The 25,807-nt window shown below is 46.9% G+C and overlaps 1 protein-coding gene across 1 annotated transcript in view; it reads right to left on the reverse strand.

The window, feature by feature from the left end:
• The window catches only part of NDST1 (N-deacetylase and N-sulfotransferase 1), a 95,138-nt gene that overhangs the window by 44,349 nt on the left and 24,982 nt on the right, over window positions 1-25,807 (reverse strand). The window contains exon 2 of the mRNA XM_066590401.1: window positions 8,314-9,115. Coding sequence (XP_066446498.1) covers window positions 8,314-8,826 — 513 coding nt within the window. The 5' untranslated portion in view covers window positions 8,827-9,115. The remainder of the gene's footprint in view (window positions 1-8,313; window positions 9,116-25,807) is intronic.

The raw sequence follows: 25,807 nt of genomic DNA on the forward strand, positions 1-25,807 counted from the left end.
ACACCTGGTAACATCCCACCACCAGACCCGTTGTCAGCTCTACACTTGGTGACATCCCACCACCAGACCCCATTGTCAGCTACACCTGGTAACATCCCACCAGACCCTGTTGTCAGCTAGAGGAAGGCCAGCAAGGCTGAAACGTCGCGTTCTTTTGTAATGGCGGAATAAAGAAGTCTTTTGTACTTTCCTACATCCGCCTATGCTGCCAGTGATTGCTTCTGTGGACGTATACCTGGAACCATTCTGGTTTTTGGCTCCAATCTGGCTTGTGCATTCTATTGGCCTGACCCCGGGAAGGGTATACTTAGTGCTGCTGGTGGGACTCATTATATTTTCACCACCAGACCCCATTGTCAGCTCTAAGCCAGGTGACATCTCTCCACCAGACCCCATTGTCAGCTCTTCAACTGGTGACATCCCACCACCAGAACCCGTTGTCAGCTCTACACCTGGTGACATCCCACCACCAAACCCTGGTGTCAGCTCCACTCCTGGTGACATCCCACCACCAGACCCCATTGTCAGCTCTAAGCCAGGTGACATCCCTCCACCAGACCCTGTTGTCAGCTCTACACCAGGTGACATCCCACCAGCAGACCCCCTTGTCAGCTCTATAACTGGTGACATCCCACCACCATACCCCATTGTCAGCTCTACATCTGGTGACATCCCATCACAAGACCCAGTTGTGAGCTCTACACCTGGTGACATCCCACCACCAGACCCCGTTGTCAGCTCTACACCTAATGACCTCCCCCCACCAGACCCCGTTGTCAGCTCTACACCTAATGACCTCCCCCCACCAGACCCCGTTGTCAGCTCTACACCTGATGACATCCGCCACCAGACCCCGTTGTCAGCTCTACACCTGGTGACATTCTCCCACCAAACCCTGTTGTCAACTCTACACCTGGTGGCATATATCTACATTACACTCCAAATGCACACCATTCGCAACCTGATTGGTTGCTTGGATTTACTCATTCCCGGTGATTGGTTATTTGGGTTGGCTGATTCCCGGTGATTGGTTATTTGAGTTGGCTGATTCACAGTGATTGGTTATTTGGTTTGGCTGGTTCACGGTGATTGGTTGTTTAGGTTGGCTCATGTAGAAGTGGGGAGTAATAGGCTAATATGCCACCTGGTAACATCTCACCACCAGACCCAATTGTCAGCTCTACACCTGTGGGCATCCCGCCACCAGACCCCACTCTCGACTCTACACCTGGTTACATCCCGCCACCAGACACCGTTGTCAGTGCTATACCAGGTGACATGCCACCAGCAGACCCTGTTGTCAAGTCTACACCTGGTGACATCCCCCCACCAGACCCCAGGGCAGGAGGGTTTAGTGTAGCACTAACACTGATGTAATGCTGCGCCCCCTTCTGGTAGAAAGTGCGAAGACATAAATCACTGTAGAGTTTAAAAAAAAGGACACCAGATGACATCCCAAGACCAGACCCCATTGTCAGCTACACCTGGTAACATTCCCCCACCAGACCCCGTTGTCAGCTACATCTGGTGACATTTCCCCACCAGACCCCGTTGTCAGCTACATCTGGAGACATTCCCCCACCACTAGACCCTGTTGTCAGCTACATCTGGTGACATTCCCCCACCACTAGACCCTGTTGTCAGCTACATCTGGTGACATTCCCCCACCACTAGACCCCGTTGTCAGCTACATCTGGTGACATTCCCCCACCACCAGACCCTGTTGTCAGCTACATCTGGTGACATTTCCCCACCAGACCCCGTTGTCAGCTACATCTGGTTACATTCCCCCACCACCAGACCCTGTTGTCAGCTACATCTGGTGACATTCCCCCACCAGACCCTGTTGTCAGCTACATCTGGTGACATTCCCCCACTAGACCCTGTTGTCAGCGACATCTGGTGACATTCCCCCACCACCAGACCCTATTGTCAGTTACATCTGGTGACATTTCCCCACCAGACCCGTTGTCAGCTACATCTGGTGACATTCCCCCACCACCAGACCCTGTTGTCAGCTACATCTGGTGACATTTCCCCACCAGACCCCGTTGTCAGCTACATCTGGTGACATTCCCCCACAACTAGACCCTGTTGTCAGCTACATCTGGTGACATTCCCCCACCACTAGACCCTGTTGTCAGCTACATCTGGTGACATTCCCCCACCACTAGACCCCGTTGTCAGCTACATCTGGTGACATTCCCCTACCACCAGACCCTGTTGTCAGCTACATCTGGTGACATTTCCCCACCAGACCCCGTTGTCAGCTACATCTGGTGACATTCCCCCACCACCAGACCCTGTTGTCAGCTACATCTGGTGACATTTCCCCACCAGACCCCGTTGTCAGCTACATCTGGTGTCATTCCCCCACCACCAGACCCCGTTGTCAGCTACATCTGGTGACATTCCTCCACCACCAGACCCCGTTGTCAGCTACATCTGGTAACCTTCCCCCACCACTAGACCCTGTTGTCAGCTACATCTGGTGAGATTCCCCCACCAGACTCTGTTGTCAGCTACATCTGGTGACATTCCCCCACCACCAGACCCTGTTGTCAGCTACATCTGGTGACATTCCACCACCAGACTCTGTTGTCAGCTACATCTGGTGACATTCCACCACCAGACTCTGTTGTCAGCTACATCTGGTGACATTCCTCCACCACCAGACCCCGTTGTCAGCTACATCTGGTAACCTTCCCCCACCACTAGACCCTGTTGTCAGCTACATCTGGTGAGATTCCCCCACCAGACTCTGTTGTCAGCTACATCTGGTGACATTCCCCCACCACCAGACCCTGTTGTCAGCTACATCTGGTGACATTCCACCACCAGACTCTGTTGTCAGCTACATCTGGTGACATTCCACCACCAGACTCTGTTGTCAGCTACATCTGGTGACATTCCCCCACCACTAGACCCTGTTGTCAGCTACATCTGATGACATTCCCCCACCAGACCCCGTTGTCAGCTACATCTGGTGACATTCCCCCACCACTAGACCCTGTTGTCAGCTACATCTGGTGACATTCCTCCACCACCAGACCCCGTTGTCAGCTACATCTGGTGACATTCCCCCACCACTAGACCCTGTTGTCAGCTACATCTGGTGAAATTCCCCCACCAGACCCTGTTGTCAGCTACATCTGATGACATTCCCCCACCAGACCCTGTTGTCAGCTACATCTGATGACATCCCCCACCACTAGACCCTGTTGTCAGCTACATCTGGTGAAATTCCCCCACCAGACCCTGTTGTCAGCTACATCTGATGACATTCCCCCACCAGACCCTGTTGTCAGATACATCTGGTGACATTCCCCCACCACCAGACCCCGTTGTCAGCTACATCTGGTGACATTCCCCCACCACCAGACCCAGTTGTCAGCTACATCTGATGACATTCCACCACCAGACTCTGTTGTCAGCTACATCTGGTGACATTCCCTCACCACCAGACCCAGTTGTCAGCTACATCTGATGACATTCCACCACCAGACTCTGTTGTCAGCTACATCTGGTGACATTCCCCCACCACCAGACCCCGTTGTCAGCTACATCTGATGACATTCCCCCACCAGACCCTGTTGTCAGCTACATCTGGTGACATTCCCCCACCAGACCCCATTGTCAGCTACATCTGGATACATCCCCCACCACCAGACCCCATTGTCAGCTCTACATGAAGATTCTACATTGGGGAGAACGGGTCGGGCTGCCATATATATATTTGCCTGCAAAATTTCCTGTCTGGGAAATCGGAGCTTTTCAGGGCAGGAGGGTTTAGTGTAGCCCCAACACTGATGTAATGCTGCACCCCCTTTTGGTAGAAAATGCAAAGACATAAATTACTGTAGAGTTAAAAAAAAAAAAAGTACAAATACATCAGAAAAACAGGATGATTAAAATAGAATGCAGAAAATAAACACTAAAACAGTAAAGAACTAGGATTGCGGTAATTTTTCTCTCTTCACATAAAAGGTGGGAGAAGTCCAGCCATGCGGATCGAGGACTGCGTCATATTGATGGATCTCAAAAGGAAGGATAAATAGGTCCAGTTTTCCATTCAATGGAATGGCGTACAAAGTATTAGTTATGAAAAGTCATGTAAACGGGTGTCCCTACACAGTCCAACATGTAAAGTGCAGAACCTAATACTTTGTGTTTTCGGGCTATAAGACACACCTGACTATAGGATCCGCCCAGGTTTACACAATAGAAAACAGGATACAAATATTTCATACGAATTAAAACTTCACTGGTGGGCTAAAGAAATAAGAGGGTTTAGTTTTAAATGGATGTGGATAGCCGCAATGGCCCTATAGTCATCGTGCCCCCTATCAGTGGCCCTATAGTCATCGTGCCCCCTATCAGTGGCCCTATAGTAATCGTACCCTCTATCAGTGGCTCTATAGTAATCGTGCCCCCTATCAGTGGCCCTATAGTAATCGTGCCCCCTATCAGTGGCCCTATAGTCATCGTGCCCCCTATCAGTGGCCCTATAGTAATCGTACCCTCTATTAGTGGCTCTATAGTAATCATGCCCCCTATCAGTGGCTCTATAGTAATCGTGTCCCCTATCAGTGGCCCTATAGTAATAGTGCCCCCTATCTGTGGCTCTATAGTAATCGTGCCCTCTATCAGTGGCCCTATAGTAATAGTGCCCCCTATCTGTGGCTCTATAGTAATCGTGCCCTCTATCAGTGGCTCTATAGTAATCGTGCCCCCTATCAGTGGCCCTATAATAATCCTGCTCCCTATCCGTGGCCCTATAGTAATCATGCTCTCTATCAGTGGCCCTATAGTAATCGTGCCCCCTATCAGCTGCCCAATAGTAATCTTGCCCCTTATCAGTGGCCCTATAGTTATCGTGCCCCTATCAGCTGCCTTTTAGTAATCGTGCGCCGTATCAGTGGCCCTATAGTAATCGTGTCCCCTATCAGCTGCCCTATAGTAATCTTGCCCCTTATCAGTGGCCCTATAGTAATCTTGCCCTCTATCAGTGGCCCTATAGTAATCGTGCTTCCTATCAGTGGCCCTATAGTAATCGTGCTTCCTATCAGCTGCCCTATAATAATCATGCCCCTTATCAGTGGCCCTATAGTAATCGTGCTTCCTATCAGCTGCCCTATAATAATCATGCCCCTTATCAGTGGCCCTATAGTAATCGTGCTTCCTACCAGCTGCCCTATAATAATCGTGCCCCCTATCAGTGGCCCTATAGTAATCGTGCCCCCTATCTGTGGCCCTGTAGTAATTGTTCTCCATCTCAGTGCTCCCCGTAGTAATAGGGGTCCCTAGTAGTTATAGCGGCCCCTAGTGGTAATATTGTCCCCAGTAGTAATAGTGGCCCCCAGTGATAGTGCTTCCAGTACCTCTGGTGGGGCGCCACTGAGTATCACCGTCTCTGATTTCTGACACTTCCTCCCGGCGTCTTCGTTACTGCACTTCCTGTACATGCACCGCAAATGGTGGAAGGAAGTGTCAGAGGTCAGAGACTGTGAGACTCAGCGGTGCCCAGAGTGGAGCTACGCAGGGAAGGTAACGTTATTCCTGGTGGGGTTGCTGGTCTTAAAGATCAGTTATTGCACTTTTGTAGAAGCAGTCAGAGGGGTCTGACATTGCAGCAAATGACACACTTTTTAGCAGTATCTTTTTTTCTTAGTCCAAAAAATACGGTACATGGACATTAGAGATGAGCGAACCTACTCGGCCACATCCCTTTTTCGCCTGAGCGCCGCGATTTTCGAGTTCTTCCGTACTCGGGCGAAAAGATTCGGGGGGGCGCCGTGGGTGAGTGGGAGGTTGCAGCGGGGAGTGGGGGGGAGAGGGAGAGAGAGAGGGCTCCCCCCCTGTTCCCCGCTGCTACCCCCCGCTCCGCCACGCCTCCCCCCGCCCCCTGGCACCCCCCGAATCTTTTCACCCGAGTACGGAAGTACTCGAAAATCGTGGTGCTCGATCGAGTAATTACTCGAAACGAGTAGGTTCACTCATCTCTAATGGACATCTGATGCCAAAGGCAACCCTATTTGTTGTGCCACACACAATCATGGTGGTTACATAGTGCTAGAACTCCTGGGTCTTGCTAGAAAAAAAAGTGGGCCAACACCCGGAAGGCCCAATTCATGAAGGCCGCAATCAAAAGTATTTTGTATGTACAATCAGGCCTCTTTCACACAACCGAATGCGTTTTTACACTCAGTCGATCGCGGCTAAAAATTGCGTAAATGAAAAATAGCTGCGATCAAGTCCCGATATTAATTAGCGTTTTCTTGTCCATTCACATAGGCGGCTGATGAGCATCTTTGAAAAAAAACGCTGCAGCGTGGAAATCCCTCAGTTGTCAAGAATCTTCGGAATGACTTATAATGCGCAAATAGAGACGGCTGTCATCTTTTCCTAGCGTAGGACACAGGTAAACTCCCTCCCCCTCCCCTTTTTTCAGCTCCCATGGAAGTCTATGGGAGCTGCCAGCGTATCTCGGCCAAAGATAGGACAAGACCTATCTTTTCACATGCCATATAAAATCGGTCGCTGTTTTCGGTCGCCGATGTCCTATTATTTTTTTACACCCCTATAAATCTCTCATCTGAATGAATACATTGGAATCCAATTCTTCAGATGGTCGCGATTTTTTAATGCGGCTATCGCATGTGAATAAGGCCTTCGGTTGTGCTCATACCAGGTTCAGGCCTCCGCCCCCGGGTCCCGTCACAGGTTACCATTTGGATTGCTGAAAAGATAGAAACCTGAAGGAAACCATAGACTTCCACTACTCAAACGGGGACCAATAAAGACCTCGATTTGAGCAGGTTTAAGTTGGCTTTTTGTTTTAATTACGCTCTTCTCTCCATCATGGTCACAAAACAATGGAATCCGGCTCAAAAGGAGACCTTATGGGTCTCTGTCTGATTAATGGAAGCTTATGATCTTAATGGGGAGAAGGGAAAAAACTGCTGGTAGACATTTCTGAGAACAAAGGATTGGGCATGTTGAAATTCAACATGCCCAATCCAGCTTTCCCTTAACATCTGCCATTGGGGGTTAGTTGGGGGAGAGACGAAAGACTTCCATACACAGTAGATAGTGGCTTTCGGATGACATGCAACTATGTCCTTTGTCTTTTCTCTGATATTCATTGTCTATTTTCTTCTGTCCTTGTATGCAGACCAATATCCGCTGTCATAATTTACATTCTTTCTACCTCTCCATAAGCGGTCATTCTTAAAAGAATATGTCTTTTCGATAGAGGAAGCTCATGGGAGTTGCTATACCCTCTGCCATGGTAGTAACCCTCATACCACCACCTAACCTGGCAATGCTATATCATGGCAACATACCTCATGTAAATCTGCACTAGTTGGCAGTTGCACCAACATACACCCTCTCAGACTGTTCTGCCTCTACGTATGAGAAGCTCAGGATACACATTGGTTTGGGTTATACCAAAATATTGCACTCTATGGAGGCCTCCAAGAAGACCCCGGCCATAGAAAGCGGCGGCAGCCTTCTTGGAAGCTCAACCAACACTCCTGAGAATGTAACCTACTGGTCCATAAGGCTCTAATGATGCCTCTGACGGGGAATATGGTATACGTCTCTGAGGATAATACAACATATGGCCTTGTCCTTCTGGAACACATCAAGACTTTGACTGCATTTCCACAAATATTGGTTCAGCCATGTCTACTACATATATGTTCCCAATTACTTCAAGCTATTTACATACACAATACGTCTAACACTGCCCTTCACAAATGTATGGAGATGTAAGAGTTAATGCAAATATAAAAGAGGACATACGGAATTTCATGGGCTCTGTGCATGATAACCGCAGCATTCAAAAATATATAATAAAAGTCTAAAAACTCCAATTGAGGATAAATAGGACTTAAAGGCCATGTGTTGTCTCGTAGACAGGGGGGGAGAAGGAAGGGAAACCTAATGAATGGAAAGACATCAGTTGAAAGGGGTTGTCCAGCAAGACCCCGGTCCAAGAACAATGTCCCTTTTACAGCTTTGTCAGAGGATTAAGGCCACTCAACTGGACTAAATAAGTTGTGTCTCTGGGACAGCGAAAAAACAAGAACGAATGAGTTGACCACAAAAGAAACACATCCAGGCATTGAGAAACCAGATTTCCATAGACTGGGGAATTTCAGGGCATCAATCCTACAACCATCAGACACTGAGAACGAGAATAGACATTTATTGTACTACTACTGGATGCAGTTTAAAACAATGTTCCTGAAGGCTGTGAATCCAGAAAAAGAGACCGAGAGGCAAATAAAGCCATGAATGCCTTACCTTGAAGAAGCCTATGATGCCCACACCATACTCCACACAGTACTTGTCCAGTAATTCTCGGTTCCATGCATCCAGGTTAACGTATTTTAGAATATTTTCATACACAATTAGTGCAAATCGCCCCCTATCTTTATCGGTAAGAGTAGGCATATCACCCTTGCCTGGAGCGATCTCGGTCCGATACTTAAAGCGGCTTGACTCCAATATAGCCACTATTTCCTGCCCAAGTTGAGAGTATAGGCTTTCCACAAAGACTAGCACCAGCGGGTCAGTTCTAGAAGTGTCCATTGATCTCATGGACTTTACAGGGAGCAGACGTGAAGGGCTAATTTTGGGCTCATCGCAATCCAGGGATTGTGCCTCACCGCCTGAAGGCTCCAGTCCTCTTTTCCATCCATAGAGATAATAGGCTGAGATGAAGACACTCAGAAGACAGAAGGCAAACAGAAGTAAGAGAACTAGTTGTGGGCTTACTGGCCTCCCAAACCGGCGTGACTTCAGGGACAAGCTCATGGTCCTTGCACCTTCCCCGGAGGAGCGGCACAAGCGCTCACTAACACAAGCCCACACACCTTGGTTATGTAGAAAGTACCCTTAACTCATCCTGTTCATGTCACCATGGCATGTCCATAGGAAGTCCAATCCTAGGATGAATCGGGTACGTAAGGCTTGCGTATTGCAGGATTCTCCGGCAGCTTTGGACAGAGGATGTGCCGGAGGAAGGCTTAGGTGTAACCGGCTGTCATTCATCATTTGTGGAATCAGGATTGCAACGGTGCAGGATTTTGATGGAATTCATTGGCTGTAAGAAAGAAACATCAAAGTTATCAACATCAAAGGTGGGCCCAACAAGTTTTCGAGAGTTCAGTCAAGTTATAACTTTAGCAGCAGATCAAACAAGGATAGTCAGTAACACAAGAATCTTGAAAGACACTCCATCGGCTCCTATCTCTTCTCATGCACATGAAAACGGCTGCAACTCACAACATCAGTGAAGCCTTAGATATCTAGAAAAATAACGCCAGGAACTGAAGGATAAACATGCAACATTAAACAAGAGAGTTCTTCATCACCGGGAAGACGAAAAGATAAGGCCCGAAGTCAAGACTAAACTACAGTATGCTTTTAAGCAATGGGGTCATTAGGTTTTCCTTTCTTCCTCCGTGGTGATCCAATTGTGGACTTGGAAGGAACACAGACCTTCTAAAAAGTAGGCCTTAAGGGGCTGAACACGTAAACTTTTCGTGACCTTGGCAGTGGAGAGGATGACGGCTGCTTTGTGCTTTGAATCATTACTTCTTCGGATGTTATAGCAAGCGTTATTCACATTGCATCGTCAGGTTAGTGATGGGTCGGATGCAAACGAACTGCTCTATGTGAACGATGGGAACTGGAAGCGGCTCTTTTACCAAATGTTCATGGAGCGTTTGGTCAACAGGTTGCACATTGCTTGACGCTAAAGAGTATGCACAGAGGGATAATCGCTCAGAGATGAGACTTAACCCTTTCCAATCCACTGTCTGACCTCTGAAGACATTATGATTTAAGGCTGTACAGCTCCGATGTTAGAAGACATCCATCAGGGTCCTCTTACTGTGTATTGCCAGCTGCTCTGCTGTTGGAACCTATCCAAGTGTCACCTCATGCAGTACTGGCTTTAGCCAGCAGATAGCGCCGTTGTATAACGGCAGAAAAGAGTAAGCCCCCTAGGAAAACCAGGATACAAATTGGATTGGAAAGGGTTAAAAAAGGCGAATGGGACTCTTAGGTGGGATGACTGTTACTGCTATGCTTTCACACAAGAGCGACAGTCCTTCAGCGAATGGAGGTGGAGCATGCCGGAGTTAGACTTCACTACTACAAAGCGACTAATGAGAGATTTCTTGCCCAGTACCCTGCTGGGTCCCACGTTTACACGGGACAACGCTCATTTGAGAGTTTTTTTTGCAGCTGATAGTTGGCCCGTGTAAAAGTAACCTACAAAAGTCTCTGTAGACTCTACAGACTCGGTAGAACCGAAACAAGGAGTGCGTGGCCTCTGGTCAGTGGGCCGATTGCTAAGATTTGCAGCCGCATCTTTGCTGTCCATCGCTGAATTTCTTGTGTCGTTAAACCCCCGGTATTCCCGCACAGATTCCCATTAGAAACAGATCCCAGTGCTAGTATTCGGTTAATTTGGCGGACTGCACCGCTCACTGTCATTCAAACCTGATGTCATCTGTTAGCAGTGGAGAGCCATTCGGGAGTCGAAAGACCCAAATTTTTTCACTGAGACCTTCTGCAGACGGGTAATTTTGGGCATGGTTTTACATGCATTAAATTGGCCGTGGAAACCACAAACATTTAGACCCATTGGTTTCAACGGTTCCCTCACATGGAGCATTTTGGTGCTCGCTTTTTCTGTTGGGCGAAAAAATACACGACATGCTCTATTTCTGTGAGCATTTGCATACCCGAGGCCCCAAATGAGCACAATTTTGCGGTGTGAATTAAAAACACCGTGGACTAATTAGATTGGTCAGCCTACTGAGTAGGATACCCCACCTGTTCAAACATGACGTGGTTGTCCCAAGCTGATGTGAACAGGCCCGGCAGCGCATAAGAGTATAGTAAAGGAGCACGGTTACGCTCGCGAGAAGATGTAATAGTGCTCCATTCAGAGCGCAATTACGTCACGCTCATCTGCAGGAGGCCAGAGCCAAAAACCCGGCCTCGGTCAAAAGAGCAGGAATCCCCATCACTACTCAGATCCACCTTAAGTGTAACGAAAAACTCTGCACTCCCTAAAATATAATGCTAGACACTTTATTCACCAAAGCATTGGACAACCAACCAGTTGATGCACATTTTCAGTCATCGTACCAGCAAATTGTCCACAATTTCACACAATAGGCACAATGTCACTGGAAGCTAGATGGTATGTGTATCAACAAAGATTGCCATTCATAGACACATACCACCTAACACCCAATGAGACCGTTGGACAATCTGAAGGTCTAAGGAAGGTCCGATGACCAAAACCGTTCACCAACTCGTGAACTGTCCAGTGTATCACATTTTGGAAAGTGCAAACTTTTCTTTGTATACTTTGGATCCGGGTTGGTGACCTACTCCGATCATGCCAAATGCACCACAATGGGGTGATTTTCCTACTACCAGATCCACATTATGAAATTGGTATGAAATGGTTAAAAGCCATTAAGAGTATACATATAGCCTACCCATCAGTGACATTTGCCATAATTGCTTATTACAGGAACTGGACCATACTTCAAAGATCTATTCAACTTACGACTCATAACTAAGACACATGTAGATGCTTCAAAACTTTGACTGAAGAAGTAAATTAGCCCTACGGCAAGAAGGAACTGATCTGAGGCCAACAAGTGGTCAACACTAAAACCGCAATCCTGCCACCAAGTCAAAATATAATATAATTGGTCACCGTGGCATGATGTGCCATGCAGCTGGTGAAGGTCTCTGTCCATGTTAGTCAAGGTCTAGAAAACCCCTTTGACCTTTGGGTTCAGCTCACGTCAACAGCTTGAGGACCGATGTAAACCTAGACCTTTAAACGTAACTCCATCCAAAGTGCACCGTCATGGATTCACATGTGCTTTGCCAAGTCCCATGGCTTATCTGGTGCCAGTGTATCCGACAGCTTATAGCGCCACATCTGATGACGAATTTCATTATGTCTCTATCAACGTAAAACCGCGCACATTTCAGCATAATAGCTTTTGTTTGTCTTCCATTTAGCCACGAGATAGTGTCAAACCAGGCAATTTAGGGCATTAAAATGTTCCAGGACTGACACTAATGAATGGAATTTCAGAACTAACGCGATATACTGCCCACAGCGCCATTACTGCCAGAGCCGAACCTCCATTTATTACTAGGAATTAGTATCAGAGTATATTTGTATAATCCCTGTATGTCACGCTGCTCCATGCTTCAGTTTATAGCAGCGGCATCCTGGGACTTGCCATCTTTAGTGCAACGGCAAGTCTTCAGTGCCACCATATGTCCACTGTAGCTGGCAGTAGCGGGCGCCTAAAGTGGCATTTCGCCTAGGGCTACATTTTGCAAGTCAATTCTTTAACCCTTTCCAATCCACTGTCTGATGTCTAAAGACATTATGATTTAAGGCTGTACAGCTCCGATGTTGGAAGACGTCCGTCGGGGTTCTCTTACTGTATATTGCCAGCCTCTCTGCTATCAAAACCTATCCAACGTGTCACCTCATGCAGTACTGGCTTTAGCCAGCAGATAGCGCCGTTGTATAACGGCAGAAAAAGAGTAAGCCCCCTAGGAAAACCAAGATACAAATTGGATTGGAAAGGGTTAATACACTAAAGGTAACCAAAAAGCACAAGTCAAAGTTGGGCATACGCATTAGATCAAAGACCGTTTTTGCGAGATTGACTAAAGAACAAATATGTACGACCCCCTTTGACTCTTTCCTGACAAATGTCTACAGAAAAAAAGCATCTTTTTGGTATGTTGGAATTCACAAGTTCCATCATTTATTTTAGTAAAAGAAGACAATCCGTCGCTGCGATGAACCCATTTATGGATGGGGAACTAGCCAGGCGATAGTCGTCAGACAAATGAGGATTTGGCCGACTGACAGCTTTTCAACGTATGGCAATTTTAACCCTTTACAATCCAATTTTGGAGTGAGGGTTTCCCAGGGGGCTTTCTCTTTCTGCCATTATACAATGGCGCTATCTGCTGGCTAGAGCCAGTACTGCAGGGTGATATACAGTAAGAATACCCTGCGGGACATCTTCCGACATCGGAGCTGTACAGCCTTTAATCAGAATGTCTTCAGACATCAGACAGTGGATTGGAAAGGGTTAAGAACTGGAATTTAATGACCACTCCATCTAGAACTAGTAGCCTTGTTTATACTTTATAATTAAATGTGAGATCAAGATTGGATTTTGCTGACGTGAATTTGACACTTCATCTATGGCAGAAACCCAAGGTCGAGCCTGATAGTTCTGCCTAAGATTGCAGATTTAACCCTAGCCAATAGGGTAAATAAGCATGCGGCCACCAATGTGGTTTCTATGCAGATGGGTGAAGACAGATTTATCAGTGGGGGTCTGCGCGCTGGGACCCTCACCGATCCCAAGGACAGAGGTGCCGTTTCCCGCATCCTCCTCACTTCCGGGTGGCTTCTTACACCAACAGTAACGTTATTAAATGCAGTGCAGGTCTGGCTTGCGTGGCTGCTGCTCCATTCATTTCAATGGCTGACAAAAAAAACAGCCAAGGGCTTGTACTCAGGTATATCCAGCAGTCCCACTGAAAATAAATGGAGCAGCACAGCACAAGCAGAACCTGCTCTCCATTCTATCTCCTCCTCACTGTTGGGGCTGCACAAGGAGCGCGGCGGAAATGGGAACCCCATTCTCAGGATCGTGGGGTCATAGTGGTCTGACTTCCACTTATCTATCAGTTTTCACCCATCCAGTGAACATTTGGAAAAAAAAAAGGTTGCATTAACCAGAATCCCCCTTTAATTGTCACAGCAAGTTCACCCACCCCAAGAGCAAGACAATGAGAATCTCTCCAAGAGTGAGTGGGTCAGGAGAAGCACCTCTTCTCCTGAGAGCGAGTGAGAAAATAAGTACTTTCCCCCTTCCCCAAAGGGTGGGCAAATCAGTGCAAGCACCCCACCCAGATAGTGAGCAATAACAAGCACTTCCCGAGACAGAGCAAGAACAAGTGACCCTCTCACAAGAGCAAGAGAGAACAAGGGAACTTCCTTCCCGACGGCGAGCAAGAACAAGCACCCTCTTCCTGAGAGGGAGCAAGAACAAGCACCTCACTCGTAAAAGCGAACGCGAATGAGAGCACCGCCCTTCTGAGAGTGAGCAAGAATGAGAGCACCGCCCTTCTGAGAACGAGTGAGAATGAGAGCACCGCCCTTCTGAGAGTTAGTGAAATTAAGAGCACCACCCTTTCTGAGAGCGAACGAGAATGAGAGAACCGCCTTTCTGAGAGCGAGTGAGAATGAGAGCACTGCCCTTCTGAGAGTGAGCAAGAATGAGAGCACCGCTGTTCTAGGAGTGAGCGAGAATGAGAGCACTGCCCTTCTAAGAGCGAGTGAGAATGAGAGCACCGCTCTTCTAAGAGCGAGCGAGAATGAGAGCACCGCCCTTCTAAGAGCGAGCCAGAATGAGAGCACCGCCCTTCTAAGAGTGAGCCAGAATGAGAGCACCGCCCTTCTAAAAGCGAGCGAGAATGAGAGCACCTCCCTTCTAAGAGCGAGCGAGAATGAGAGCACCGCCCTTCTAAAAGCGAGCGAGAATGAGAGCACCTCCCTTCTAAGAGCGAGCGAGCATGAGAGCACCTCCCTTCTAAGAGCGAGCGAGCATGAGAGCACCTCCCTTCTAAGAGCGAGCAAGAATGAGAGCACCGCCCTTCTGAAAGCGAGCGAGAATAAGAGCACCGCCCATCTATGTGTGAGTATGAAGGCACCGCCCTTCTGAGAGCGAGCGACAATAAAAGTGCCGCCCTTCCAAGAGCGAGTGAAAATAAGAGTGCCGCCCTTCTGAGAGCGAGTGAGAATAAGAGCACCGCCCCCCTGTGAGCGCGCAAGAAAAAGCATGAGAGTGAGCAATCCTAAGACAGCGAGAGCAATCCTTAGGACATGTCCACAAGTTGCCGAAACACTGCGGATTTTCTGCAGCTGAAATGCTGGCCATTAGATGGATGGGATGAAAACAAGTCCTCTTCCCGTGTAGAGGGAAAGAAAAGCAGCAGACCTTCTGCAGTAACTCCAGGGGCTCCTCCCCACGAGCGCAGGCGCAGATACACTCGCAACTAACCCCCAACCTGCATTTTGTTGCGAATCCACCATGGAATTTCTGCAACAAATCAGCAGCATTTCCACAGCGTGTGAACGCCCCCCTAGGGCTGAAGCACATGACCGCGCAAAAAGTGATGAAACAAAACCGCTGATGTCATTTTCACCAGTGCGATTCTCCCACAATATTACTTGGCCTATTTTCTCGCATGTACAAAAACGATCTCTTTTTTTTTGTCACGATAGCGCAGAATTTGAACGTTTAAATAATAAACAAAAACTGTCTTGCTCATGCGCATATACACTCCGTAGCGGCGAGCGTATTTGCGCATGCGCTTCTCTGTTTAACCCTTTGCAATCCAATTTTGGATTCAGGGTTTCCTAGGCGGCTTTCTCTTTCTGGCATTTTACAATGGCGCCATCTGCTGGCTAGAGCCAGTACTGCGGTATGGGACACGCTGGAGAGGCCCCCGACAACAGAGCGGCCAGTAATATACAGTAAGAATACCCTGCCGGACGCCTTCCGACATCGGAGCTGTGCAGCCTTCAATCAGAATATCGTCAGACAGTGGATTGGAAAGGGTTAAGCCCGTAGACTGTATTCAAGCAGGCGCTTGTGAACGTTTTCCCTGCGATCTTCATACTGCGTTTCAAGTGCGTTTTTATCACACGTTTTTCTCTGCACTTCCTGGTTCTTTTCCCCCATGTGGTCTCCATAATAAACTGCAGTACTCATGCACCGCAATCACATGATAATCACTATTTGTTTTGACGCTTCCATAAAACAATGGGTGATTCTTGAAGAAGTGGGACACGCAGCGATTGTTCTAAGTTGGATGGGAATTACCGGTAACCCATTCATATAAATTGGTTCTTTTTCCATGTGACTTCTGTCCATCTCGGACTCGGATAGAACGCCCACGGGTGGGGGGGAGGGAATCGCCCTTGTGAATCAATACACCCTGAGAGCGAACATGTGAGCGACAGTAAATTCATGGCTTTGTATTTCCTTCCAGTCGGGAAGTGATTTGTATTCACCTGTATTGTTTCCCGACAACTCTGGACCGCTGATTTATAACACTGCCTATTAAGTGGAAGCGCCGTCGAGAAATTAGATTGTAAGCTCCGCTGCAGAATGGCCGGGCCCGAAGGCTAAATTCTCAGAGTGGCTTAAAATGCTGTCACTTTCTAAAGAAAAGATTAGCATAATTCCTTTTAGCCCTATATTATCCCTGATAGGTTTCAATGGTTCCATCATATCAGCTCTCCTCATTTACAAACACCCTTTCAGCCTTAGATTAGGCATGGAGCACATACACAATGCCGCCCGGCTGGAATTCCTAAGCCCTCATTACTCCAGGCTCATTTACATTCTAAACTCCCCAAACTATTTTTCTCCTTTCCGCCTCCCGGTCCTCCACATGAATCAAACCTGCCCAGTGACAGGCGGGGAGAACGACTATCTAGGTCATGTTCCCTCTGGGGAGACGCCAGCTAGATCCTTCTTGCTACATCTCAACACCTTGACAGGTGCTTCTCAGAGATCGCGTGTCTCGCTGCCGAGCGGTCAAGCCAAGAATCCCCAAAGCATTCTAGAAGGCCACCGGACGCGCTGCCCAGATACACGACTAATGCGCATTTGCAAGGGCATCCTAATACTGCCCTGGAGCCTTCAGCTACTCTACTTACGGAATTAGCATTCTGCAAACAGGGCTCCGTACCCCACCTTAATCCAGTGCCACTGAGCTCCTCCACCCCAAGACATGTGGCCTGCTCCAAAGGCCCAAGATAGCTGCCGCGGCTCGTGTTTGTATTTTATACCCTTGGCACAAAACACATGCATCTACCGGATGGCGACGAGAGCGAAATTATAATCCCAACCGTCCCCAATTGTCAGAACACAACAGAAATGCCCCACTGTGCCCGTCGCCCGCAGATGTGAGGGTGACACTGGTAATTAGCCTCTGGGGGCTGAATTTTCTAGCACAGCATGAAAAACTGCAAAATACCAGCATAACACAATTTACACAGGAGACAGAAAGCAGGTCACACAATGCGCCGCTCAACGCTCCCAACAAGGTGCCGCTTCCAGAAAAGGGAAGAACGAGATCATTAATTAATATATATTCGCATTTGCAACTCACGTAAGAAAATGTCGCTAAATATTCTGTAAAAGAGTCCGACTGCAGCTAAATAGACATAAAGAGTGTGAGATAAGTGTGTGTTCACACCAAGTGTAGCCCCTTTAAGGTGTACACTGAATAAAGGGGCTTTTACACAGGATGCGCCATCCGCAGCAGGAGTCGGCTGCGACTGACAGCTATTGGTGAGAATACCGATCTCAGCTGTTAACCTCCACGATCAATCCTGATCTCAGCACCTAAAGGGTTTCACAGAGGGAGGGTGCTCCCTCTGTAATGTGATCAATCTTCTACTATGTAATCACGAAGGGTCGATGGGTTGCCATGGCCTGCCGTTGTCTGGAGTCCGGGTCTGCCATAGTCTATTATCACTATTATTATAGTGATAATGCGTCGCAGTACAAAAGTATTGCAGTGTATTATCATATTATCAGAGGAACGCAGGTTCAAGCCCCCTGCAGGGATATTCAAAAAAAATACAAAAAAAGAATAAAAAATCTTTTTGACCACTTTCCCCTGTTAGTTTAAAAGTATTTTCACATTTGTAATGACCCATACAATAAATTGAACATGTTTTTCATTTTGAATGGCAAACGCTGTAGAGAAAAAAAACTAAGGAACTGAGCCAAAATGCTGTTTTAATGCATTTCGCCTCCCCCCAAAAATGTAGCAAAAGTGATCAAGAAATCCAGATGTATCCCAAAATGGTACCAATAAAAACTATAGCTCAACACGCAAAAAACAAGCCCTCACATGGGCATATCGACGGAAGAATAAAAATGTTTATGGCTTTTGAAAAGTGGAGATGATAACCCCCCTCCCCCCCCAAAAAAAATTGTTGGTACCTTGGGGCTCTTTCACACGAGCGTATATCGGCCCGTCATTTTCACGGCCGGCCGATATACGCTGTGATCTGATGCACTGGATTCCAATGCATCAGATCTCATGGCCGTAATTCCGCAACGTAAAAGCGCCCGGCCAGCCAATATAGCACCAGGCGTTTTTACGTCGGAACTATCTTTTGGGCCAAAGTACATCGGTCGTTGCATGGGCTCCTATGGGAGCCAATGACAGCGTCCGGAGGCAGGAGGGAGTTTAGCAGCGTGACTGATAGTTATCATAATATAGTTATAATCGCTCATCATTCAGTTTCTGTAGGACTAAAATCCATTGTTGGCTTGTTACCTTATTATTCAGCTTGTGAAACAAAGGAGAATTGAACAATTCCCGTTGACCGCGTCAATGATGAATCTGTCAGCCTGAAAAGTCTGCACGAGCGCGAACCAACTGGTGATGACGTTCACTTATGCAAACGATTCTCGTTCAGTATAAAAGGAGCATTAATAGGTGACAGATCTTGAGATTTGAGGTCTCCTTGAGTGGTGACAACAAACATACTTGCAGGTCTTAGCCAGAGTGGCTACAAAGAGCATCTCAGGATCTGGAGGACCAGAAGGTCCAAGTGTCTGTCGGTTTCACTGGGAATTATGTAATGCCTCATTTCTCCTGCGGTGGTGCTGTAGGGGAATTCAACACCTGTTGGCCGTTTCGTAGCAAATTACAGCTGATTGCTGGGGTCTGAGCAGAGGGGTACAATCTAACAAAAATGGGCTGTCCAAGGGAACCAATTGTAGAACATTAGGAAGGTAGGGACCTGGCCATGGAGTATTCATTGACACACTCTGACTACAGTTGGCTGCACACGACCGGGTCGGATTCCGTATGCGGGATCCTGCAACAGAATCCGACTCAGTGCCCGGTTGGTGACCCCACGTACCTGTAAGTCATCTTCATTATCTGTGTTGTGTATGGTCTCTCTATGTCCTTTTTCCCTAGGCCTCCAGGACCCAACTTCCTCATATGGGTGAACTTCCTATCATCGTCGAAATGACTTCTACCCCCAGAACTGTGAGTCAATACGTCCCTTAAGTTGCCTTTAAGACTGGTATTCCTGATTGGATCTATGGATCCCTGGTCTCCCTGCTTCTCATTGGTGCGCTAATCTCCTCATGCCAGCTAGATTCATGGTGGCATTTTGGGGAGGATGTGGTACTCGGCCGCAATCTGACCCTAAAGATTTCCACTACTCAGTCCTGTCATACTTAAGCTCTACACACTATTGTAAGTTGATTTTTTTAGTCTGTTACAGCGGTGATTACTATATTATAATTGTTATTGTTTTGTCATCTTAATCATATTAGATTAAGTCTCTGGGGTTTGATGCCTTTATATTGGGCACGTCCGCCTCCTCCCACATACACGAGCAGTTGTGTGCTTCTCGCATGGTCTATAACTACCATTGTACATCAAATGTTACCGCACCTACTAAATAATACATGCCGGACCACAGGGGCGTAACTATGGAGGATGCAGAGGATGCGGTTGCACCCAGGCCCAGGAGCCTTAGGGAGCCCATAAGGCCTCTCTTCTCCACATAGGGAGCCCAGTACTATGAATAAAGCATTATAGTTGGGGGTCCTGTTACAGGTTTTGCATTGGGGCCCAGGAGCTTCAAGTTATGTCTCTGTGCAGCATGGTTTAGGTATGAGTATGGGTACAGATACAGATAGAGGGGGGGCCCAGCTCACCTTTTGCATCCAGGCCCCTGAGCCTTTAGTTATGCCCCTGGTACGACAGCAAACATTTTTCAGCCTTAAGAGGTCTAACAATAGTAATTGGTAAAAGCATTCCTTTCACCCCTGTAGGCCTTATTCACACGACCGTATATACGCCACTAATTGGCCGTGTCAAAAAAAAAAACATCGCTCAAAAATTGTGACCATCTGAAGCATTGAATTCCAATGTATTCATTCTGAAGAACATTTTTTTGTAAAAAAAAATCGTTCCGAGAAAAATAGCACATCAGTGACCGTTTTCGGTCACCAATTTTATACGCCACGTCAAAAGATAGGTCTTGGTCTATCTTATGTCAAGATTAGAGATGAGCGAGCACCAAAATGCTCGGGTGCTCGTTACTCGGGACGAAATTTTCGCAATGCTCGAGGGTTCGTTTCGAGTAACGAACCCCATTGAAGTCAATGGGCGACTCGAGCATTTTTGTATATCGCCGATGCTCTCTAAGGTTTTCATTTGTGAAAATCTGGGCAATTCAAGAAAGTGATGGGAACGACACAGCAACGGATAGGGCAGGCGAGGGGCTACATGTTGGGCTGCATCTCAAGTTCACAGGTCCCACTATTAAGCCACAATCACTGTCAGCATAAAGATCGTTCTCCTCTGCCATAGCTGTAACAGCTGTGGCAGAGAAGAACGATGTTTGCCCGTGTGTTTCTGGAGGCGGGCTTTCAAGCCCTGCCTCCAGAAAGCAATACTCTGCCGTGGACCAGGAGGGAGCAACAGCCTGCAGGAGCGCCGCAGAACGTCAGAAGAAGTAAGTAATGATTTTTATTCTTTGCTCCACTGTATTGCCGGCGTATAAGGTGACAGTTGGGGGGTCGTCTTATACGCCCGGTCGCCTTATACGCCGGTATATATTTTTATTGTAACACATTTCTGGATGAATTGCAGGGAAGGGGTTATATATTTAACCCCTTCCCGACAATTCATCCTGCGATCGCCGGCAGCCCATTGCTTTCAGTGGAACCTGCTGTATTGCCGGCTCCATTGAATTCAATGGGCAAACATCGTTCTTCTCTGCCACAGCTGTTACAGCTGTGGCAGAGAAGAAGGATTTGTCTTCTACATGTTCTCAATGGGGTCGGCGCTGCTGCCGCCGGCCCCATTGAGCGCATATAGAGAAGATTTATGGCCTTAAGAAGGACCGTTGGGGTTCTTGAAACCTAAAATACTCCTAACACTCTCCCTATAGCAGCTCCAACACGATAGCGCTTTCCCTGAACTAATGTCAGAATGCATCCATAGCGAGCCGCGGGAGGGGCAGATTTCAATACTCGGGTGACACCTAATCTCGCCAGCCACTCACTGCAGGGGGGTGGTATAGGGCTTGAACGTTGCAGGGGGAAGTTGTAATGCCTTCCCTGTCTTTCTATTGGCCAGAAAAGCGCGCAAATTTCTCAGGGAAGAAAGTGAAAGTAACTCGAACATCGCGTGGTACTCGTCACGAGTAACGAGCATCTCGAACACCCTAATACTCGAACGAGTATCAAGCTCGGACGAGTATGCTCGCTCATCTCTAGTCAAGATACATTGGAAGCTCCTATAGACATCTATGGAAACAGAAAAAAAAGACCTACAGAGTCTGTTAACCTCACCAACATCCCAGAAGTTACCTACCCAATACTCTTGGAATCACATAAGGCGCTTATCAGAGGGGGATTAATAGCCCCAGGCAGAAGTGTCATGATATGAAGATAAATTCTCTCCTGGTTCAAATCCCTAGTTTAGAAAATCTACGCATAGCCACAGAATTTCAAACTTGCTACAAAGCCCTCTCCAAACTAGCTGAAACTGAACCAACTGACCTACATAATACTGCTCCCACTGCTACAATAGCCTTCTTAGATTCCTTAACCCTACCTAAATAACTAATGAAGAACAATCTAAAAGTTTTTCTAAAATGCTTCACTAAATTATGCAACTCCTGGTTAACGGGTGCAAAACTCCCCAAGCAAATCTTAAGAGGCCTTTATCACTTTAATACCAACAGTTGGTACAGACCCTGAACTTTGCAACAAATAACTCATTGCCCAACGCATCTCCCCCCTCCTAACCAAGCTCATACACCCAGATCAAGTAGGCTTTGGCCCAAACAGAGAAGGCAAATGTAACACCTCCCTTATTATCAATGCAATCTACTATGCTAAAACCAACAAAATTCCACTAGTCCTGCATGGACCCCAAAAAGGCTTTTGACGGAGTGAATTGGAAATATATGATGAATACATTAAGAAAATTTGGCTTCCCCCCTGTTGATCTCTGCCATCTTCACCCTCTAATTGGAACATTCTGATAGAATCAACATTAACGGAACACTCCTATACCCTTTCTATTAAAAATGGAAGTAGACAAGTTGCCCACTTTTACCTATTTTAATCGGTCTAGCGATGGAGGCCCGGTATTAGTGTACCTTGATGCCACCGGAAGCTAGTGCTTTGACAGGAGGAACGCCCCTGTCACACCCCTAGCTTCCGATTGGGCCAAGAACGAAGGTCCTAAAAGCACAGTGTGCTCATAGATTGCTCCCAGCGCTTCAGGGTTACTACAAGTAAAAAGCTGTTATTATTACCTGTAGATACTGCCATGTTAATGCTGTAACATGGCAGCATTGACATGTCATAATGCAAGTCCAACAACTGTAGTAACCTTCAGCCGAAGGCTGCAGCCCTGGGAACAATCAATGCAACGTCTGCAACCTTCGGCCTTGTCACGTTTGTGCTGGCCGCCATGTAATACAAGCGTGGTAAGCAGCTGGCCGCTCACCTCTCTGTCCCGGGCACAGCCTGATACCTCAGTCCCTGCTGCAGCCCTCCGTGGCAGCCGCTCCTGGAAAACCAGTTACACTTGGGTTTGCGCTCCCTGCTCACGACAGCGGCCAGTGCCTGCACAGAGAGGGGTGTTCCGCTTTCTGCCCGGGAGCCGCGAGCGCCGCAGCCGGCCAGAAAACCACTTTTTTGTGGGCCTGCGCAGTTGCGGCCGCTGATGCATGCCTTTTGTATCATTCTATTCTGCCGTTGCTGGACCGAAGGCAGCAGCCAATGCCGCCAGGGGGAATTACTTGCTGCAGATGCTGGTCAGCGGGGGTTGCCGCTGCATTTTTTGCATTTGTAACTTTAGTGAGCTTGCAGGACCTGAAGCTGAAGAATTTCTGCAGCCAATCACTAGAAGGGGCGTCACCCCTGTCAATCTTGACTCCCCCAGGAATTCCTGGTGGTGTCAAGATACACCAATACCTGGAGACCCTACTACAAAAAATTAGACAATGCACTGAAATGGAAGGTCTTAAAGTAGGCAACACCACTCACAACACAGCAGCATTCGCAGACAACCTTCTTATATTAATGACAAATCCAAAGGAGGCCTTCCCCTCAATTCCTGAAATCTTTGACCTTTTTGGTAAGCTTTCAAATTTTAAAATTAATTGTTTCGAATCAGAAGCCTTGAACATTTCAGCGCCAGTCAGAATAATATCCTCTTTAAAACACCACCAACCACTTACAGGGCCTCCTTCTGGCATTAAATACCTACGAACCACATGAACTTCCAACCTCTCCATCCTCTTCAAACTCAACTAAGCTCTTCTTCAACTCCAACTCCAACAACTAAATATCTCTCATGGCAAGATTGGAAAAATCTACTTTCTACGTATACTGTGCTTACCATTTTAGATATTCTTCAAACAGTTCCGATAGCTGTCCCTTACCAGTTCTTCAGTAAATTTTGGTAAAATTTGCTAAATTTAAATGGAACAACCACAAACCACACCTAGCTCCCCCTTACTTAATTTAAAAATCGCAAGGAGGCTTTGGCCTTTCATATATAATGTTCTACTATAAAGCTCTTCTTGATCGACCTCGCCATAAACTCCCCACAATAAACCTTGAAAGATCTCTCCTAAATCCTGATAATCGCTTTATCTTGTGGTCAAACTGCTCCACTAAGACAAGCTCACAGCCACTTAGTCCTATCACAACAGGTGCAATTATGGTCCTATGGACCTTACGCCTCAACTCACAAGAACACTTCAAACTTCCACCCATGACCCCAGCTTGTTTAATTCCCTCTATATTGGCCAACAACTCACTAAAAACTCTGTGCTTGTGGTCTAAACTCAACAATACACAACATTCTTAAAGGAACTGAAATCTCTAACTTAACTCAAATTAAAAGCCTCTTTCCAAATATCTCTCTCAACTTTGTAGAAATATTAGACGTTTATAACTCACTTAAGAAATTTCTATAATAAAATAAGAGACTCACTTTGGTTTAACACCTACCTAACCCACTCCGAACAACCAACCAATACTTGGCTCCTCCTCTGACAAACTGTGATTTATCAGGGAATGGGAGAGGTATTTGGGGGCCACATTCTCCGGGGACAAAGTTAGCAAAATGCTCTACAATTCGCATGGATTCTTTAGATACGTCGGTATACAAGAAAACGCTTCTAAATTACTCCCAAGATGGTACAGGACCCCTGACTCAAAATCAATTTAATACTGTCTCAAAACTGCAAGAAATTAGGCCTACACAGAGGCACTACACTACACATTTGGTTGTGTTGTCCAAAAAATTAAGCCCTTCTAACAGATTAATAAAATATGTACAACCTCCTTATCCCCCCCTCCTGATGAAGTTCTACTTTGGAAACCCTAAAATATCTGAAGGGCTGTCACAGTGCAGAGGGATCAGCCCTATTCTCATTTGCACAAGGAAAGACTAGAAGCAATGGGATGAAACTGAAAGGGAGGAGACACAAATTAGATATTAGACAGTGAGGGTGATCAATGAGTGGAACAGATTACCACGGGAGGTGGGGAGTTCTCCTTCAATGGAAGTCTTCAAACAGAGGCTGGACAGACATCCTTCTCGGATGATTTAGTGATCCTGCACTGAGCAGGGGGTTGGACCCGATGACCCGGGAGGTCCCTTCCAGCTCTACCATTCTATGATTCTAACTCACCTTCCAATAAACACCGCCCTACAATTTTATTTACTGTGGCAAAACTCCTCATCTCCTTATTATGGTGTAATGGCACTCCATATTCTCTGCTCCAATACAGAAATAAAGCATCTCAAATTTATTGTTTTGAAGAGATCGCCGCCTGGGAATCAGGAACGAGATCTAAATTACTGACCTTTTGGAAACCATGGTCAGTAACTCAGAGAAACAACCCAGTTAGACAACCGCTACCGTCATGTCCCCTATGCACCATTTCCTAGACCAGAGGTCCCCAACTCCAGTCCTCAGGGACCACCAACAGGTCATGTTTTCAGGATATCCTATGGTGAGAACACCTGTGGCAATGTCTGAGGCACCGACAATAATTACATCACCTGTGCAACACTGAGGAAATCCTGAAAACATGACCTGTTGGCGGTCCCTGAGGACTGGAGTTGGGGAACCCTGTTCTAGACGACCAACCTTTACGGTATCTTCACTTTGCTATCGGTTATATGTATTTATGGTTTTACTACATTATAATACCAACAACTTTACTGCACTTGTTAAAAAACGGAAAAAAAACCCCACAGATGCCAGATAACCAAACCTCTGCGTGGTGACCAGAGCCTAAGTGAATCCAAGATATATCCTCCGCTCTATGGACTACGTCAATGCTACAGACATCACGAGGAATAAGTTATCTCATAAGCGATCTGAGATCACAAAGACGGGGAAAAGCCAAGTTTAAGAGAGCGCAATCCTTTTTTCTGGCCGATGGGTCAGACGCGTCGAGTCTTTCTTAACCTTTCCGTTTTCTATCTTCGCACTTTGCCGTGAAAACTATCCCCTAGTCATCACTTTGGTAGATTCATGTAAAGTAATATTTGCCGGGTACATTAACAATAGCCGGCATTGTACTTTCTCTCACGACGTCTATCTCTGTCTGGTCGC

The sequence above is a fragment of the Eleutherodactylus coqui genome, chromosome 2, assembly GCF_035609145.1.
Source record: "Eleutherodactylus coqui strain aEleCoq1 chromosome 2, aEleCoq1.hap1, whole genome shotgun sequence".
Taxonomy (NCBI): domain Eukaryota; kingdom Metazoa; phylum Chordata; class Amphibia; order Anura; family Eleutherodactylidae; genus Eleutherodactylus; species Eleutherodactylus coqui.